General features: G+C 39.8%; 1 protein-coding gene and 1 long non-coding RNA gene across 2 annotated transcripts in view; both read right to left on the reverse strand.

Annotated features, from left to right (window-relative positions):
• Positions 1-1,647: 1,647 nt before the first annotated feature.
• LOC135787639 (uncharacterized) lies at positions 1,648-3,203 on the reverse strand. Its single transcript, XR_010547138.1, has 2 exons — positions 3,023-3,203; positions 1,648-2,945 (listed from the first exon to the last, which is right to left on the reverse strand). It is a non-coding gene; the product is annotated as an uncharacterized lncRNA (long non-coding RNA).
• Positions 3,204-3,256: 53 nt separating this feature from the next.
• LOC135787380 (uncharacterized) overlaps positions 3,257-21,260 on the reverse strand; it is a 33,024-nt gene continuing 15,020 nt past the window's right edge. The window contains exons 5-14 of the mRNA XM_073812875.1: positions 16,959-17,006; positions 8,443-9,861; positions 8,168-8,332; positions 7,767-7,919; positions 7,521-7,627; positions 6,962-7,430; positions 6,716-6,856; positions 3,646-3,856; positions 3,394-3,564; positions 3,257-3,298 (exon numbers count right to left, since the gene is read on the reverse strand). Coding sequence (XP_073668976.1) covers positions 9,766-9,861; positions 16,959-17,006 — 144 coding nt within the window. The 3' untranslated portion in view covers positions 3,257-3,298; positions 3,394-3,564; positions 3,646-3,856; ... (4 more) ...; positions 8,168-8,332; positions 8,443-9,765. The remainder of the gene's footprint in view (positions 3,299-3,393; positions 3,565-3,645; positions 3,857-6,715; positions 6,857-6,961; positions 7,431-7,520; positions 7,628-7,766; positions 7,920-8,167; positions 8,333-8,442; positions 9,862-16,958; positions 17,007-21,260) is intronic.

The following is a 21,260-nucleotide window of genomic DNA, read 5'->3' on the forward strand; positions in this document are numbered from 1 at the left end:
AACCATATGGCTAGTAAGTACGACCTCAAACTTAAACACTACTGTTTAAAAGGCTGTGATTGATTTATTTGACAAAAATACAGTGAAAACAGAAATGTTGTAAAATTATCACACTTTAGATGAGCTGTTTTCTTTGTGAATATGCAGTTAAAGGGGCATTATGTAGCTTATTAATTTAAAAAATCTTTAAAGGTGATATAGAATGATTGAACGGGGTATTTATCCTTGTTCTGTGATGTGACATGTAGACAAAAATGTTTTTGTTTGGGTCTGTAATGCCTCAGAAGCTTCCTAAAAACCTCTCTCAAATAGCTCTATTAGGGTGGGGGATTTTAAACAGTGGTTTTGCACCTATTTGGCTCCCCCTACTGGCTTAACTTGCAATCTCATTACTGATTGGCTGACTTTGCTGCCACTCTAAAAATGTAGCCAATTATTTTAAAGTGGAGGGACAGTGAGATGCCTGTGATGTCATAAGCATCAGTTTTTCAGATTGTGCTGTTTTCTGGCTGACATTTCTAAAAGAGGAATTTCTAGTAGCAGCTATAAGAAGTTTAGCATGTCTAGAACTTTTTGTATGTTTGTGAATGAGGCGACCAACCTCCAGCACGATCCAGACACCCACGGAAACTCCTCGTTAGTTTAAAAAAAATCCTTATCTAGTACGGCCAAAATAGAGCGTGACCGGCGTCGGGGCAAAGATACAAGAGTAAACATCGGATTGGCATTTGATTCTTGGAGGGAGCTCCAGTCAGCGCTGGGTATGAAAACAGACCCCGAGCTGGCTTTCTTTTTACTGCAAAGGTAAGAAATAGTTACAGGGCATTTGTAATATATTATTTTATTGTTTTTGTGGTGTAACGCTAAAGATAGCATTGTTTTTGTGGTGTAATGCTAACGATAGCATTGTTTTTATGGTGTAATGCTAACAATAGCATGTAGCACAGGACCGTTTCAAAATTTACTGTCTTATATTAATTATCTTTATTCAGAGCACGCGTGCATTAAGATTATGAGTGTCGGGAGTAGAGCTGGGGTAAACGATTATTTTTTAAACGATTAATCGGGCGACTATTTTATCGATTTGTCGACTAGTCTAATGACTAATTGGCCGATTAATCTAACGATTAGTTTTTGCTGTTTCTCGATTAATAAAAACCATAATGTATCTCGAATAAATACCAAAAACATTCTTAATAATATACTTCAAAAGTGCTCTAAGCGAATTCACGCGTTTTAGACCATAAAACATTTTTTGTTACATACCGGAAACATCTCCTCACTATCTGCTTGCTGCCTGTCCGCTGATCAAACTGTAAAAAAACGCGATCTCTGTAGACAGCCCAGGCTTCACAAACGGCAATATCAACAAATGGCCAAACCTAGCATCACAAAACAAAACAAAGTATTCCAGCCAATAAACGACAAGAAGGATTTGGGGGTGGGGGTTGGGCGCGTTCATGAAAGCACGGAAGGGAGGGGGAGGGGGAGGAGTTAGCTACGCTCTGTCTGTTTGAAAACAGTTCAAACATCAACAGGAAGTGACGTCGCACATTATTCGCTTAGACCGCCTTTAAAGATACAACCTTTAAGAAGGTTTAAGAGGGCAAAAAATCTTCTGCTTTACACAAAATAAAATAAATACAATTATTTTATTGTTATACAGCCTGTTTACTCTTTTACAGTACCAACATAACTCTTGTTCAAAAAAATTCAAAAGAGTAGTGCAAAACAAAAACACTGTCCAGTGCACAGTATAGACATTCCTGAGAGTTTAACACAATATAAAATTCCTGTTTTCTTTTTACAGTCCAAACATAAATCTCTCCTGTACAAAACATAAAAAATTCAGTGAAAAAACAAACACTGTGCAGTGCACAGTACAGAACAGACATTCCTGAGTGTGTTTAACACAATTAACAGTCCCAACATAAAACCTGATGCACAATCAAACTGCCTCTTAACTGCTATCTGTAAGCTTATATGTTAAATGGTAAATGGACTGCATTTATATAGCGCTTTTAACAGACCTATGGCCATCCAAAGCGCTTTACAATTAGCCTCACATTCACCCATTCACTCCCACATTCATACACCGACGGCGGTGTCAGCCATGCAAGGCGCCAGCCAGCTCGTCGGGACCAGCTGGGGTTAGGTGTCTTGCTCAAGGACACCTCGACACTTGGTCCGGTGGAGCCGGGGATTGAACTACCAACCTTTCGGTTTGTAGACAACCTACATGAACCACTAGGCCTCTGCCGCCTCAATATTTACAACAAAATAAATTTGCAGTACGCACAATTATATATAAAAATGCAAATCGCGTCTTTGTGAGATAGACCACAGACTCTGTACTACATTTAACAATTATTTATTTAACACTAAATATAACCTTTTAATAAAATATAATAATAAGAAAGTGCAAAACAACATTCTAAATTTGCCTCAACAACAAACAATTTTAACAAACACTATACAAAGTGCAAAACAACATTGTCAAAATGTGCAAGGTGATCAGTCACTGCTTATGGCAGAGCTGACATACAGCATTGCTACAGGCTATCCTTCTTGGTTTTAAAAAAACAATTCAAGGGCCCTTTGGTAGTTGCACTCTTGAACAAGTGGTCCATTGATGATGTTTATTTTCATGCAGGCTGTCACCCTGCAGCCTGTTCCGCAAATCTGTCTTGATCGATACACGAAGTGTGAATGAAGTTTAGAGTAAGTTTATTTTATACTTTTGTAATATTTACAATTTTGATATAATCTAAGATTGAGAGATGGTGATGAACCCTGTTCATCGCAGAGAAATCCCTCTCACAATTCACACTTGAGACAGGTATTGTGAGGGCGATTGCTGATAGGAGGGACAGGTTTGGGTAAAGCAGATGTAGCTCCTCATACCCAGATGCCATTGCAGTCATTATGTCTAGCTGGAACTTGTCCTGATGGAGGAGAACATTGGTCAATGACACACATGCATGAACTTACATAAAATAACTTCATAATGTAAATCACTTACTTTTAAGATTCCAGTTGTTGTAAGCACTTTAAAGCTCTGCCATTCTTGGAGAAGTGCCTTCTCATTGATGGGTGGGAACTGCTTTGCCAGCATTTTTAGGTCTGAGATGGCCTGACTCTCATCAACATGTTGCGGTCCAAAGATGCGGTCCTCAGGTATTTTTTTTATCATGACCACCTGCTTCACAGCCTCTGCAATAGTTGTGGCCGTGCCATCTTGAATGGATACAAGATACCACATTTAAAATTGGCTGAAATGCCTCACTGATGGGCAGACCTAATAAACAAACATACAATAAGCTGTCACTGTTAGTTTAAATTTAATAATTAAAACACCCTAGTTTGTTATTCCTAAACAACTCAAACACTTACTTGGGCTTGATTGGGCTGCAATTCCAACACATGAAATGTGATTGGTTGAGCTCAAGTGTGAGTCCAAGGCATCACGCCTGTAGTTAGTGCAGGGGACCTCTATGAAAGGCCTTTGAGAGGGGCCACGTAATGCCTTTTGACGGTGCATCCTGCACAGTCTGCAAAACATCCCTAGGAATAATGCAATAACTCATTTAATATAGCAATACTTAATTTTAACATTTAGTATAAAATAAATAATAATCTACTCACTGTGTTCTGTGTGGTACAGCCACCCTGCATATTTAGGGTCCATAGCCCACTCCGGGTTCCACCCACTACGTCGGTGTTTAGAGGATTGCGGGGATCCGCCGGTGGAGGTGGGGGCTGTGGGGGTGGTGAAGGCGGTACGGATGGTGAGGTAGGTCTGCTTCGTCGTACGAAGAACGCAGCAATTTTAGGTTGTGTTTTTCGGTCCATTTGGCTGTGTACAATGAGACAGAAAACATGCGCAATCGTCAAACGTATATGACCTATAAACGCAACTAGCCTTGATAAGAAAACATTACATCTATCAAAATAAGATGCAGATGCTTACGAGTGCAAGCTGAGAAACCTAAGTGGATATGGAAAAAAATCTTTGTAAGATTTATTCGTTCTTTATAACCCATTGCCTACATTTTATATGGATGTCTGCAAAATAGGCCTTCTTTTGACATGAACATTTGCATGTTGCACATTTAGCTGTTAAAGTTGGGTAAAAATGTAAAACAAAAATATGTTAAAACTTTTGGGAGTACTTCGACTCGGCGCAGTAGCACTCTCCCTCTCCCATTATGAGAGGGAGAAGGGGAGCGGATTTTTCAGGCGAGTCGAAGTACTCCCAAAAGTGCTATTCCGCCATACAATATAGTTCCTCTTTTAAATCCGCTTAGAAAAGCGCTACGTTTTATTTTGTACCACCAAACTTGCTCGTATAACTACTTGTCTTAAATAGGAAAAATGTTGATGTGTTTGGTCACTTCTAACTTTATCTCTGTTTGGTACCATTGAATGAATGGGGCTAAGCTAAATGCTATCAAAGTGTCGCAGCGCGCCCCAGCGCTTACGTGCACGCACTAAGATGATAGAGGGATGTATCACCTCTTCTTAGTTAAGGTAATAACATAGTTTAATATTGAAAATGAGTAGACTATTCCTTTAACCAACATGTAGACTTTTAAAAGTAATGTTATGTCCAACAATGCATTTCATCATCATGGTTAGGCTAGCCAGCTGCTAACGTGCTAATGTGTTGTTACATGGACATTGCCTGGGTTACACATAACAATTTTTATCTGTTATCAGTGCTCATAAAAATATGCATTCATTAACTCTTTCGCCGCCAGCATTTTTCATGATTTTCACAAAAGTTTAATGCCTTCCAGAAAATGCTCCTTTTTAAATATATAAACATACAATATATGAATTAAAAGAACAGACCCTCTGCTTTCAAACAAAAAAATCAGTTTCATCCTACCTTCATGGTTTCTGTTTTTATCACCTCTCAAATATGTGTAGGTTTCATCAAAAACACCAAATTTTATAATTCCATTTTTTGTGAAGGAATTTTGATAGAGATCAGATGCAGAGCGATCTTTAAAACATACACGGACATACAGCTGTTTGCCCTAGGGCAATACTTCTGGGTTTTATAAGTTGCGGGATAATAGCGGTATTGCAGATTGACGAGATAACTCATCAATGGCGGGGAAAGAGTTAATGAGCACTGCGCACCAGCTTATGTGCAGCCCTGGCTCCATTAGTTTACACTGGCGAACTAGCGTACTGAATCATGATGCTATAAGCTGGCTAACATTAGTTAGTAAAACATGAGTTAACCTAACTAAATGTAGTGCTCCAGCACTAGTCGTGAGTGTGTTTTACAGTGTCGTGTTACAAAATTTTTAGAAGTAGACTTCTGTTGAAAATATAAAGTAGCACTGCAACATTTTACTAAAATATGGTCTGTCAAACAAAAACCTTACAGTACTGTAACTTTTCTAACATCTGTAAACATGCTGGTAAATCTCAATGAACTGTCTGTGGTTGTTACGGCAACTCTGGCTGTTGTGGTCAACCTCAGGGCTGTTTTGTGAATTGCAGTGTGACTTTATAACCTTACCTAAGTGCGAGGGGTATCAAGATATTACAATTATAACTGATAATTTTCTCGTTTGGTGTAAAGGTTTTCCCCACAAAGAAAGGCTTTGCTGCTTTTATGGCTAATATGCTGGTTCGAGACATCATTCTAGATTAAATGAAACATTATTGATTTTGATCAGGGTAAAAACTTTACTGGTCAGGTATGTCAGGAAGTCTGTAGGCTTTTGGGGATTCAATGGCATAGCTGCCAGGAACTTCAGACCTTGCAGAAGTAAATTTACATCTAATGTCAGATTCTCTTTTTACATATTGTATGGCTTTGACTGAGGCAGTACAAAAAAGCAAAATCAGGTTCAGGATGCTGGAAAAATTACGGAGAACATAATATTGTGCCAGGGCAAATGATTTATAAAAAATTAAAACACTCAGGCCTAAAACCAAGATGGGACGATCCTTACTGTATGTTGTCCTACTAGGTACCCCTTCAGCAATAAAATTCAGCAATAAAACTCAGCAGTGAAGTTGCTAGGTAAACCTAGATGCAAATGAGCCTATACTCCCCAAATCTTAGACAGGCGAAATGCTGTGGGATGGAGTCATGAGAAGAACTTCGTCTTTTAGTGACGGGGGGGTCCCCTCATGATGAAGATATGGGGTGGGGGGCAAATGTTTAGCTTCACCGGAACCAGCTTAGTCGCCTGATGGTTTCTATAGTTTCTATGGGAGTCAAAACTAGTTATTTCCTAGCAATAGTCAAAACAAGATATTTCCGAACAAATTTGTTTAAACCAAGTTGTTTTTTTGGCCATGGAGCTCTTTTGTTTTCGATCGACCATACAACTAGTCCAGAGTTAAGAAGTTCGTCAGACCTTATAATTAATGGCAGTCAATACAGCAATGTTTAACTCTGGTAAGTAGAGTTAACTAGTTCGTCAGACCAAATAATTAAAGGCAGTCGATGCTTAACCCTGTAGTTAAAATAAAGTGGTTCGTCAGACCAAAATAATGTAACGAAAAGGCAGACGATGCGGCAAACTTTACTCTATTGGTTTACTCTACAGCACAAAAGGTTGTGGGAGAGGAGCAGACATACTGATGAAAAATATAAACCTTGAATGAACTGTAAGTTGCTTTAGATAAAAAATGTCTGCCAAATGAGGCAAATGTACAAAATGCAGTCTTTTTGTCTTTCACTTACTCTTGGTTAAAGTGGGCTCCATAATTGGGGTCCAAAGAAGGGGCTTTTTTCTGTGCAGCATCTTATATAGCACATAACCTAAGTCCTAGACGTTTTTAGGCATGACCCTGTGTATGAACTCAGAATATTTCTCAGGTGCTCCTGTAAGCAAAACATTGTGTTGAGAAGTAACAGGGTCACATGATCATGATGTCACTAAAAGCAAGTTTCCATGTTCCACTAAGTTATCTAAAATCTCCAGCTCACCTTTATGTCCTTTGGATTTGTATGCAGCGTCATTGATTAGACGGCCAATCCCAAAGTCAATTAACTTCAGTTGTACACCTTCAATGTCCACCAAGATGTTTCCAAAATGGATGTCATTGTGAAACACCCCATGCTTTATGCAATGTTCAACTGCTTTCACTAACTGAAGCTTAAGCCTGCGTGCTTTATCTTCCGGCAGTTTTCCAGGTGTAGAGATATAATTACGCAAGGGCATCCATTCGTCTAGGTACTCCAGAACAAACATGAGGTAATTGCGTTCCTCATACCAGTCAATCATTCTTATAACATAGGGGCATACAGGAGCTTCTTTTAACTTCAACATTAAGGCCACCTCTGTAACAAGTGGTCTGGAATATCCATGCTGAAAGCCTGGAAAGCCTTAGTTTTGATGACTTGCATAACAAATACATCTTTCTTCCTCACGTAGCCTCACATGCTTGATGGCGACCTGCAAAGAGAAAGAGAACATGAAACATTGAAAAGCGCAACATGTTTAAGGTTTGCACAATGTCTGTAGAAATAAGTATGGGTGCCGTACCAATTTGCCATCAGCTTTACGGGTTCCTCTATAGACCCTGCCATAGGCACTTTTCCCAAGAAAATAATCTTTACTCGTTTTATACTCGTATTCAGCATTAAAAGATTCTGAAACACACAATAAATGAAATAAAAAACAATGAAATAGAAAACAATGTCAGAAAAGAACGACATACAAGAAATCATTGTCTGATGTGTCTACAATAAGATTTGCTTTTAAAAAATACAGTAAATTGTGCTGTCTTACCAGAACCTTTTGGCACAAGATAATTCGCAACCGCTGGGGTCGCCGGAACCTGTGTTATGATGCATTTAAACCAGTCGTGTGCTAAAATCTGATCGATTGTTAGTCGTTGATCTGGATTCATGTACAGGCACCGTCGAATCAGATCACAGGCATCTGTAAGTGTTAGAAAAGAGCTGGTAAGCCTTTCTATCTGTCTATATAGTTCTTGTATCAGATAGTGTTCCTCAGGCTCCTCAGTTTGTAGTGAATTGTGTTAACAGCACAAAAGGTTGTGGGACAGGAGCAGACATACTGATGAAAAATATGAACCTTGAATACACTGTAAGTTGCTTTAAATAAAAATGTCTAAAATACCAAATGAGTAAAATGTACAAAATGCAATCTTCTTGTCTTTTACTTACTCATGGTTAAATTGCGTCCCGTAATCCTTACTACGCCTAATCGTTGCAAGGGTGGAAATCTGTTCACCATCTCATAGAGCACCACACCTAAGGCCCAGACGGTTGCTGGCATGGCCAAGTATTGCAACCTCGGTAAGGCCTCAGGTGGAATGCAACATTTAGCTACTGTAAGCAAAACATTGTGTTGAGTAATTTTGTAACAAGGTCACATGATCATGATGTCACTAAAAGCAAGTTTCCATGCTTCACTATGTTATTAAAAAACTCCAACTCACCTACACGTGGTTTGGATGTGTAGCCAGTGCTTTTGACTAGACGAGCCATCCTAAAGTTTGTTAACTTCAGGTGCAAACCAAAAACAGAGCTTTGTCTTCCTTCATTCCCTTTTTATCGATATAGGAATACAAGTCCTTCCAGTCCCTTTGGTACTCGAGGACAAGCATGACCCAGGCGCGTTCCTCGTACCATTCATACATTTTTATGACATAAGGGCATTCAGGGGCTTCTCTTAATTTTAGCATCAGCGCCACCTCTGTAGGGAGCGGTTTGCAATATCCAGGCTGGTGATAGCATAATTAGATGCTACTCCTTCTGGCGCTCTTAGCCAGGAGGTTGTGTCATCAGATGGTTACCAACTATCATTGAGTGTTTCGACCCTTGACCATAACACTCTCCTTTTGGTGGGTCAGCAGTGGTGGCCAGCCATTACTCGCTCCCTCCTGGCTGCCAGCTCGACTCGTCCCTCCTATTCCAAATCCAACAGGAGGCTCTCTCTGCTGCCTCCCCAAGTCTTCGCACCGCCCTTTTTCATTCTGATCCTTTCAGTCCAACAGCTGTCAGCAGTTTCCAGACTGATTGGGCTGGAAACCCCCTGCATCCCACCTCAACAGGGTACAGCCATGTCTGCCAGCCTTTCTCTCTGCAGTTTTGCACCAGCTCCCTGTAACGTTCAGATTTCCTCTCAAATGCCTCTTCACACCCCTCTTCCCATGGCACTGTAAGCTCAGCCAGGATGATCTTCTTTCCAGTGTAAGAGAAAAGGACTGCGTCTGGTCTCAAGGTAGTGTGGACAAAGTCAGGAAACTGAAGTCTTTTCTTTAGGTCAACCCTAAGCTCCCATGCTTGGGCAGACTGAAGAATGCTTGCACTGATCTTACTGGGACCTGGTAGCTTTGAACCCTCCTTAACAAAAGCTATTGCAGGGGGCGCCTTAATCTTATTTTGGCATTTCCTGGTTCTCTCCTGCTCCAAAATATCGGCAAGGACTGTTAGGACTTTGTCATGGCGCCATCTGTATCTGCCCTGAGCAAGTGCTGTGCTGCAACCTGTCAAGACATGGGCCATTGTTCCTTTCTTCCTGCAGAGCTTGCACAGAGGGTCATCCCTTAACCCCCATCTGTGGAGGTTCACAGGGGAAGGAAGGCTGTCATAAACGGCCCTCAGTAAAAAGGATATTCGGTATGGCTCCAGCCTCCAGAGATCATTCCATGACACTTTCCGCTTAGGGAGATCCCACCGAGTCCAGGCACCCTGGGATCCAAGTTCCACTGCCTTTGCCCTTCTTCGCTCTTCCTCTAAATCCCTTACTTCTGCCTGGATCATGGCTTTTCTTTCCACTGAATTGGCTTTCCCCCATGTATGAAAGTGGGACATACCAAGGCCTTGCCGTCCTTCACAGGGTGCTCCAATGATATCTTTGGAAAACAAGTGGTCAGGAAAGTATTAGATCCTCTTTCTGATAAATGTGAACCTGTCTGTAAAACCCGGTTATGAGATTATAGGATCTTAAAAGTTTGATTTTAGCCATATGTAGAAAACAGTACATCACTGAAAATGACTTTAGCTAGGTGTTCACAGGCAGGGTCACAAATGTATTGGTATTGCATTTACATGCAGGGCTTGACATTAAATTTTTGAGGAACTTGTCCTTAGGACAAGTAAATTTATGTTTTACTTGTCCATGCACAAAAGTCACTTGTCCGGGTTAAGATGAATAATATAATGTATTTTGCTAATCAGTGGCGGAACAAGGGATTTTTCATAGGGGTGGCCAGGCAGGGGCCAGCAGTTACTCTGGGGTGGCACATAAAATCTCTATCATCCAACCTTAAAATACTTTTAAATATTATAGGTGCGTTAATCACAATGATGTATAACATACAGTTGCTACAATACTTTAATTTTAATTAAAATGAATTAAGATTAACATACAATTTTTAGTCATAATTCAACCTCATGTATTTTTAAACTATTTAATCAAATAAAACTTTTGAAATTTACTTTGAAACCAGGATTTATATCTCCCATTGCTGAAAAAACTATAGAGACCAGAAAATCATGTGAATTTAGGCCACTGAAATGTATTTTACTAAGATTCATTTGGCTGCTTCTTGCTACTCTTTCTGAAGAAGGATGCTATATCTGCTGCCTTTCTCTTCATTTTTCCCACATTTCAATGATTGTCTGACATTAAAACACTAAAGCAAAACATTAAAACATTACCATGTTTTAAAAAACTTATTAGGATAAATTTATCTAGATTATCTGTTATATATAAAATCAATATTAAACCTAGCATTTACGCTGTAATGTTTGTGTGGGATTTTTAATGTACAGTGACGAACTCTGTCAGATTCAAACCGGCTGTCACGCGGCGCAAACACACATAGGCACGCTAAAGAGAGATTCTCGTTATAAAACAGATTCTTAAACAAGATTTTAAGTCCATTATGTGTTTTACCGAACTTTGGAAGAGAAAAAATATGGACTTAAATCTGCTTTTTTGACACACAATGAAGAAAACGCGGTTGATTAGTGCCTGTCATTTATATATTCACGCCGGGGCCTGAAGAAACATCAATCTCCACTCCATGTCGTCCCGCAGCTCCCTCCCCTCTGTGTTCGTCCATCAGGTTTAATGCGCGCGCAGCTTGTTTAGTTACAATAACAGTAACATGTAAAAGAGTGTGTGTGTGTGTGTATATGTCAGTGGCCGCGCTCTCTGTTCAATATTCCGCTCGGTGTTTGCGCTGCACTTTCTGCTCTGTTGTTAACGGCACAACGTTAAGTAAATTTTTTTGAAATTTGACTTGTCCAGTCGGACAACTAATTTTCTCTTACACTTGTCCTACAAAACATCCACTTGTCCCGGACAAGCGAACAAGCCTTTATGTCGAGCCCTGACATGGCTTTAATAATTGTGAATAAGGTCAACAAGGCCTTTCCAGAACAACTTTCTTTGGTGCTTGTTAGGGCTGGGCAAAAAAATTGATTTTTCGATTAATAGTTTTTTTTTTACGTGGTCGATTCAGAATCGATTCTCAAAGAGCAGAATCAATTTTTTTTCATATTTTTTTTGCAAACATTGAACGTAAGATTAAAGGAATATTCCATTTTCTTAAAAGAAAAATCCAGACAGTTTACTCACCACCATGTCATCCAAAATGTTGATGTCTTTCTTTGTTCAGTCCAGAAGAAATTATGTTTTTTGAGGAAAACATTGCAGGATTTTCTCATTTTAATGGACTTTTAATAGAGCCCAACAATTAACACTTAATTCAACACTTAACAGTTTTTTTCAACGGAGTTTTAAAGGACTCTAAACGATCCCAAACGAGCCATAAGGGTCTTATCTAGCAAAACGATTGTCATTTTTGACAAAAAAATAACAAATATACACTTTTAAAGCACAACTTCTCGTCTAAATCCGGTCCAGCGCGACCTAACGTAAATGCGTAGTGGCGTAGGGAGGTCACGTGTTACATATATAAAACGCACATTTGCGGACCATTGTAAACAATAAACTGACACAAAGACATTAATTAGTATCAGTTGACATACAACAACGTAGGAACGGTCCTCGTTCTCAACACTTGTAAACACTGGGGCGGAGTTTCGCGTTCGTCCTCTGTGACCTCTTGACGTCATGACGTATTGCGTGGGGTCACGTTGGCGCATCACGACCGGATTTAAACGAAAAGTTGTGCTTTAAAAGTGTATATTTGTTATTTTTATTGTCAAAAATGACAATCGTTTTGCTAGATAAGACCCTTATGCCTCGTTTGGGATCATTTAGAGTCCTTTGAAACTCCGTTGAAAAAACTGTTACGTGTTGAGTTAAGTGTTAATTGTTGGTGTCTATTAAAGTCCATTAAAATGAGAAAAATCCTGCAATGTTTTCTTCAAAAACATAATTACTTCTCGACTGAACAAAGAAAGACAGCAACATTTTTGATGACATGGTGGTGAGTAAATTATCTCGATTTTTCTTTTAAGAAAATGGAATATTCCTTTAACGTTAATCAAATTACTAGTCTTCTTCACTAGATGTCACACTTTTTTGCCTTGCGCGATGTTACCAAGGAGCCTGTCATTCTTTGATTCAGTTCTTAAAATGGCGGTTTTAGGTGCTTCATCGACGTTGATGCCACCTTCACATAAAAAGTAAGAGGTATGGAAGCATTTTAGATTTCGCAAACAAGACGACAACGATAGTGTTGTGGCTTTTAATATCTTTTAATTAATTTCCCACTTGTAAACTTCTGTTCACTGTTCTTTTTATTAATATAGTATTTGTTGTAAATCTATTTTTACTGAGTTGAATCGAGAATCGAGTATAAAAACCGACCCGAGAACCCGAATCGAAAATTGATTCGAGAATCGAAGCGATTTTGATGGCTTGTGAATTGAAATTGAATCGATCTGGAACATCTGAATCGATACCCAGCCCTAGTGCTTGTAGCCTTTAATATCTATTTTAGTTAATTAGTGGTGCTTGCATTTATGCAAGGCATCACTATTACTATTGCTCATACTTATTATTATATCTTTATTTATTATTCTTATATCTGGACACTTTTTCGGCGCGTAACTCGTCCCACACGGTTTGTCGTAGACCAATGAAACAGGGCTCAAAATGACCGGCTTATTGAGGACACGTCTGCTATGACTTTTATAAGGGATCGGGTGCAGGATTTCCGAAAGGGGGGCGAAAAACCACCCGAAAAATCCCATTGACTTAACATTGGGCCCAACTTTGACAACTCATAGCTCCGCTCGAGGATTTTGTAGAAACATGTGGGTTATAACATTTGAAGAGGGTGGTAGGCTCTGTAAGAACATACATGACAATGGGGTGTAAGCTGTACCCCTGGGGTGTAAGAGGCCCCCAAAATTTCCCATTGACTTATAATGGGGCAGGGAACACGCCCATATAAGGGAATAAAACCGTTCCAGATGGGATATCTTTGCTTTACAGTGTCGTAGAGATAAGTGGGTGGGCTCAGTTTTCTCGGGCATCCAATCAGTCTCTCAGGATCATCCCAGAGCTATTAAGCCACGCCCCTAGCAACAATTTTGGGCACCCTAGCAACATCTCCCATAGACTGCCATTATAAAATGCCCAGATGGATATCTTTGCACCACAGTGTCATAGAGACATGGGGGTGGGCTCATTTTACTCAGGTATCCAATCAGTCTCTCAGGATTCTTACATAGGTATTAAGCCACGCCCCTAGCAACCACTTTTGAGCACCCTAGCAACACAAAATTCAAACAGTTATATCTCGGCATCAGAACATCGTAGAGACATGGGGTTTGGACCGTTTGACTCGTGACTCAGAGTGTAATCATTATGGGATGTAATTTTTTTCCCTAGCAACCAAATACAGTACCCTAGCAACAGAGTTAACAAAGCCTTATATCTCCGCAATAGAACATCATAGAGACACGGGGGTTGGACCGTTTGACTCATGACTTAGAGTGTAATCACTATGGGATGCCAATTTTTTCCCTAGCAACCAAATACAGTACCCTAGCAACAGAGTAAACAAAGCCTTATATCTCCGCATCAGAACATCGTAGAGACACGGGGGTTGGACCGTTTGACTCGTGACTCAGAGTGTAATCACTATGGGATGTCATTTTTTTCCCTAGCAACCAAATACAGTACCCTAGCAACAGAGTAAACAAAGCCTTATATCTCCGCAATAGAACATCATAGAGACACGGGGGTTGGACCGTTTGACTCGTGACTCAGAGTGTAATCATTTTGGGATGCCAATTTTTTCCCTAGCAACCAAATACAGTACCCTAGCAACAGAGTAAACAAAGCCTTATATCTCCGCATCAGAACATCGTAGAGACACGGGGGTTGGACCGTTTGACTCGTGACTCAGAGTGTAATCATTATGGGATGCCAATTTTTTCCCTAGCAACCAAATACAGTACCCTAGCAACAGAGTAAACAAAGCCTTATATCTCAGCATCAGAACATCGTAGAGACACGGGGGTTGGACCGTTTGACTCGTGACTCAGAGTGTAATCATTATGGGATGCCAATTTTTTCCCTAGCAACCAAATACAGTACCCTAGCAACAGAGTAAACAAAGCCTTATATCTCAGCATCAGAACATCGTAGAGACACGGGGGTTGGACCGTTTGACTCGTGACTCAGAGTGTAATCACTATGGGATGCCAATTTTTTCCCTAGCAACCAAATACAGTACCCTAGCAACAGAGTAAACAAAGCCTAATATCTTCGCATCAGAACATCGTAGAGACACAGGAGTTGGATCGTTTTACTTTTGGCTTGGAGTATAATCATATATGTTCCCCAGAATTTTGCCACGGCAAGCACCACTCACATTTTCTTCAGGAAATGTACCTATCTTTATTAGTGGTGCTTGCATTTATGCAAGGCATCACTATTACTATTCCTCATACTTATTATTATATCTTTATTTATTATTCTTATATCTGGACACTTTTTCGGCGCGTAACTCGTCCCACACGGTTTGTCGTACACCAATGAAACAGGGCTCAAAATGACCGGCTTATTGAGGACACGTCTGCTATGACTTTTATAAGGGATCGGGTGCAGGATTTCCGAAAGGGGGGCGAAAAACCACCTGAAAAATCCCATTGACTTAACATTGGGCCCAACTTTGACGGTTCATAGCTCCGCTCAAGGATTTTGTAGAAACATGTGGGTTATAACATTTGAAGAGGGTGGTAGGCTATGTAAGAACATACATCACAATGGGGTGTAAGTTGTACCCCTGGGGTGTAAGAGGCCCCTGAAATTTCCCATTGACTTATAATGGGGCAGGGAACACGCCCATATAAGGGAATAAAACGTTCCAGATGGGATATCTTTGCTTTACAGTGTCATAGAGATAAGTGGGTGGGCTCATTTTACTCGGGCATCCAATCAGTCTCTCAGGATCATTTCAGAGCTATTAAGCCACGCCCCTAGCAACCACTTTTGAGCACCCTAGCAACATCTCCCATAGACTGCCATTATAAAATGCCCAGACGGGATATCTTCGCTTTACAATGTCATAGAGACATGGTGTTGGGCTCATTTTACTCAAACATCCAATCAATTTATCAGGATAGTCCCAGAGCTATTAAGCCACGCCCCTAGCAACCACTTTTAAGCACCCTAGCAACATAAAATTCAAACAGTTATACCTCGGCATCAGAACATCGTAGAGACACGGGGGTTGGACCGTTTTACTTGTGACTCGGCGTGTAACAACTGGTCACATCATTGGCCACTCCCAAGCCCCGCCCCTAGCAACCAAATAAGAGCACCCTAGCAACCGAATAAACAAAGCCTTACATCTCCGCATCAGAACATCGTAGAGACACGGGGGTTGGACCGTTTGACTTGTGACTCAGAGTGGAATCACTAAGGGATGTCAATTTTTTCCCTAGCAACCAAATACAGTACCCTAGCAACAGAGTAAACAAAGCCTTATATCTCCGCATCAGAACATCGTAGAGACACGGGGGTTGGACCGTTTGACTCGTGACTCAGAGTGGAATCACTATGGGATGCCAAATTTTTCCCTAGCAACCAAATACAGTACCCTAGCAACGGAATAAACAAAGCATTATATCTCCGCATCGGAACATCGTAGAGACATGGGGGTTGGACTGTTTGACTCGTGATTCAGAGTGTAATCACTATGGGATGTCATTTTTTTCCCTAGCAACCAAATACAGTACCCTAGAAACAGAGTAAACAAAGCCTTATATCTCCGCATCAGAACATCGTAGAGACACGTGGGTTGGACCGTTTGACTCGTGACTCAGAGTGGAATCACTATGGGATGCCAAATTTTTGCCTAGCAACCAAATACAGTACCCTAGCAACGGAATAAACAAAGCATTATATCTCCGCATCGGAACATCGTAGAGACACGGGGGTTGGACCGTTTGACTCGTGACTGAGAGTGTAATCACTATGGGATGCCAATTTTTTCCCTAGCAACCAAATACAGTACCCTAGCAACAGAGTAAACAAAGCCTTATATCTCCGCATCAGAACATCGTAGAGACACGGGGGTTGGACCGTTTGACTCGTGACTCGGCGGGTAATCACTAGTGGATGCCATTTTTTTCCCTAGCAACCAAATACAGTACCCTAGCAACAGAGTAAACAAAGCCTTATATCTCCACATCAGAACATCGTAGGGACACGGGGGTTGGACCGTTTGACCCGTGACTCGGAGGGTAATCACTAGTGGATGCCATTTTTTCCCTAGCAACCAAATACAGCTCCCTAGCAACAGTGTAAACAAAGCCTTATATCTCCGCATCAGAACATCGTAGAGACACGGGAGTTGGATCTTTTTACTTTTGATTTGGAGTATAATCATATACTGTCGCCCGAAATTTTGCCACGGCAAGCACCACTTTACATTTTCTTCAGGAAATGTACCTATCTAGTCTTAGTTATGTTATGGCTCGTTTTAACTGGACTTGTTTAGCTTTGGTGACTTACATAATGAATAACGTCTTTGTCATCCAACTCCACACGCTTGATGGTGACCTGCAAAAAGAAAGACAGCATTGTTAAAACATTGAAAAACCCCTGATACCGCACAAAACTTTTAAGGTCGCCCAATGTTTGTTGAAATAAGTACGCGTGCCCTACTGTACCTCTTTGCCATCAGCTGTGCGGATTCCTGTGACAACATTGCTATTGATGCCGTCCTGATCATGAAGCTCATAATCAGCATTAAAAGGACATTTTGGCAGAAGACATTTGGGGCTTGGTTTACTCGTTTTTTTTCTGTCTCTGCTGACCAGCACTTTCAGGTCCAGGAATTTTGGACACTTTAGCCGCTGGATTTTTGGCCACATCCGGCATCGGATATTTAGATTGCCCGACATGCATGTCGGTTCCTTCAAGACTCACACGAGTCTTGGAAATAGGCAGACTGGCTTTATCCGTGGCATCAGGATGTGCCTGATCTGCCCTGTGTGGAAGCATCACATGGTGTTCCACATCTTTTTTTTTTCCGGAGGTAATCTTCAAGTGATGTTGGTTCTTCTGGACCACATTTAACCACCTTCGACTGACTGGCCAGATCTGAGGAATCCTTTGAAGAAGGATTGCTCGAACTGACTGGAGGCTGTGGATCCGGCACTGTCTCCATTTTGCCCCTCCGGATGCAGTCAAAGGGGCGCTTTAGTGCTTTTGGTTTGGTGTGGTCCAAACTGATGCTGACTTTTGTTGCAGGACTGGCCAGATCCAGAACCACTGTAAGAGAAAATGCATTTAGACACATGAAATAGATTATAAACATTACAGATACTTGAGCACAACCTGGGGCCCATATCATGAAGGAGGTTCAACCGATTCGGAGTTAACTCTTAAGTTTTCGGTTACAGAACAGCTGAAATGAGTCAGTTCAATCGACTGTGTCTCTATTTTGTACACAGTGTGACTATACAAATCACAACACATAAATAGGAAAATGTTCGTGTTATTTTGGGAGCTGTATGCTAGCTGGAGCCACTTACTTCCAGTCTTTGTGCTAAGCTTGCGGGGCTGCGTCAGACAGAGTTCCAGCACGCATGGAGATGAAAAAGGTCGCTTCAGCACTAGTCGGGAGTGTTTTTTACAGTGTAGTGTTACAAAACTTTTAGAAGTAGACTTCTGTTGAAAATATAAAGTAGCACTGCAACATTTTACTAAAATATGGTCTGTCAAACAAAAACCTTACAGTACTGTAACTTTTCTTACATCTGTTAACATGCTGGGTAATCTCAATGAACAGTCTGTGGTTTCTACGGCAACTCTGGTTGTTGTGGTCGTGCTCGTACGAGTGTGCTCACCGAGGCTGCAGTTTCTATAACGGCCACTGGTGTCAGTAACAAGGTAGCACTAAAATATTTCTTTAACACGATAATCAACTTTGATAATGATTGGAAATGTTTCTTGAGCAGCAAATCAGCATATTAGAATGAACTCGGATAGATTATGTGACACTGAAGACTGGAGTAATGATGCTGAAAATTTAACATTATTTACAGGATTAAATTACAACTTAATATTCATATAATAAAAGACGTAAAAAAAATGTGAACCTAAACATATATATATATATACTGTGAATTTACCTGGTGTACTGAAATAGCGACAGGGAGAGAAACCCTGAAGGTTCAAAACAACCAATCAGTTGAACGCTGAAGTAAGCACACTGTGTAAACAAACAGGAGGTGGTGTTTAGAATTCCCCGGGGAAAGAAAAGTTGAAGAAATAGAAAAAAAGTAGGGATGCACCGAATATTCGGCCACTGAAAACCGCGACCTGCACGTGCTTGTCTGAAGCAACATGTATGCGGCGTGGATGTATTTAACCGCAAAAAGGCGCTAAAGTACGCACAGAGGCACATGCGGTTGTGTCCGGTCCAGACGTGATCATCACAGTGAGTACGCCCTTCAAAGATCAGAACTCTTGATGTGTAAACTTTTGAGAGAGTCACGCAAATGTGTCTTATACTGTATAGTCCATTAACATACATGTGCCGAATAAAGCAATGAAAAACAACGTAACATTTTTATGCTGCGCTGTTTGGGATTCGCCTTCGTTCTATGTGTGCGCGCCCGTTTAAGTGCCCTCAATAGTGCACACACGAGTGAGACTCAAACAAGCGAACGTAAAATCTTTCTGTTATTGACAGGGCACATATAAACAAAATTATCTCCAAAGTATTCTTTTTCTAATAAAAACATTTGTTTATGTCTTAAGTGTATGTATAGATTAAAGTCATAAACCAGTCTCTGCTTATTTAAAGAGACAGTAACCTCAATTAACCTACTTAAGTCTAACAAAGAGACAAATAGCTCTAAAAATAATAATATATTTAATTTATACAATAAAGACAGTGTTATGACTCATTTAATTCGATTTCTGTACCTAATGCTAATGTTAGCCCTTATTAATGTGCAGCTTTCTTCTTTTTTATAAATGTTTGTAATTTCTTTATTTGTTATTAGATTTTCCCCACCCCCTTTTTGCTGATCTGAAAAATAATCCGATCCGTGCCTCAAAAACTGTAATGTTAATCTGAACCGTGAGTTTTGTGATCTGTCACACACCCCTAGTAAAGTTAGTACACAGTGATAGCCATAAATGCATTTGTACTAATAATTGGCATAATAATTTATTTCGGTGTTTCGGTTTTTCGGCCTTGGTTTCCTCATTTTCGGTTTTCGGTTTCGGCCAAGAATTTTCATTTCAGTGCATCCCTAAAAAAAAGAAAGAAATTGTTGAATTTTTGTTTCTAAAGATGGGAAATTGTAGTAGTGGTTGTGCTAAGGAGGATTTAGAAGGAGATGAGAAGTATATGTGTGGTAAAGAAAGTAAAAATGTGAAATAGTGAAATGAAATCCAAAAGTCTTTTCCTTATTTGGTCAAAAAGATACACAGTGTCGTACGCTTGGGCGTTTTTCAAATGTGTTTACATTTTAATGCAAATTGGTGGGAGAGGGGTTTTAGGAAACATTCAAAATAAATTGTTTGCGGATGCGTAACTTCTCAAAAACACAATTCGGCACCCCCAAATTCTATCAGTTCTAAGCAGAACACCTCAGGGCTGTTTTGTGAATTGCAGTGTAACTTTATAACCTTACCTAAGTGCGAGGGTTATCAAGATATTACAATTATAACTGATAATTTTCTCGTTTGGTGTAAAGGTTTTCCCCACAAAGAAAGGCTTTGCTGCCTTTATGGCTAATATGCTGGTTCGAGACATCATTCCAGATGAAATGAAACATTATATATAACTATATAACTAAAAATAAAATAAAAATAAATAAAAATAAAAAGTTGCAATACACTACGTGTTTAAGTAGGCAAATATTTTTTATATTTAAAGTATAAAACATTCACATAATTAGACATCATTACACTGATGGTTGTAGATTTTTAATTATGTTTTCCAAAGGGACATCAGCTGCGAACTATTAAATGCTACAGGCTTAAGAAACTATTTAAAAAATATATTTTTGGTGATGGAGTTGGTGAAACAGCTATACAGCGAATCCTACTATTTCATTTGTGCATTTCATATCCGTTAAATCTTAGTCTACCGGCAAGTATTTTAGCTGCATAAATAAAATGGGTAAAATTACAAAAAAAAAACTAATTAGGATTATTAATGTTAATTCGACTTTGCATCAAAGTTTTTTTTAATGTTTTATAACTTTGAGGCAACTGCATGCCATATTCTTTATAAACATTCAAAATAAACTGCACACTTGATTACTGCTTGTATAGTCTCCTCAGCTCAACACAATTTCCACATTAAAACTAATCAAAGCTAAAATCTAAAGTATTTATATATATATATATTATATGTTATATTTGAGGTAGACAGACAGGCTCCAGAAATGCGTCCATTAAGCTTTATCCGCATTGTAATGACGCTGCTTGCGCATCCACTGTCCAAGCACAATAAACGCGTGAACCAATGAACAACAACAGTTTGTTTTTATATATTTTAAGTGTAATGCACAGACAAGTACCTCCACGACCCACCTTATTCCCCTGTGCAACGCACTTATTGGGAACCCCTAATATAAATGATCCTTTCAAGTGAAGGCATAGCGGATGAATTGGAGCAGTTTAAAAACATGATACGTTTGGAAATAAAGTTGCGGGTTTTGCACGGGTTTGATATAAAATATAGAAGGTTGAATTTAGTTGTTTGAAATATTTTTACCAGATATTCCTAATTAATTTAACTTGAACTATTTCTAAAATGTTTCTTTAATAAAGAACACCGCTATCTCA

The sequence above is a fragment of the Paramisgurnus dabryanus genome, chromosome 20 (assembly GCF_030506205.2).
Source record: "Paramisgurnus dabryanus chromosome 20, PD_genome_1.1, whole genome shotgun sequence".
Classification (NCBI taxonomy): Eukaryota; Metazoa; Chordata; class Actinopteri; order Cypriniformes; family Cobitidae; genus Paramisgurnus; species Paramisgurnus dabryanus.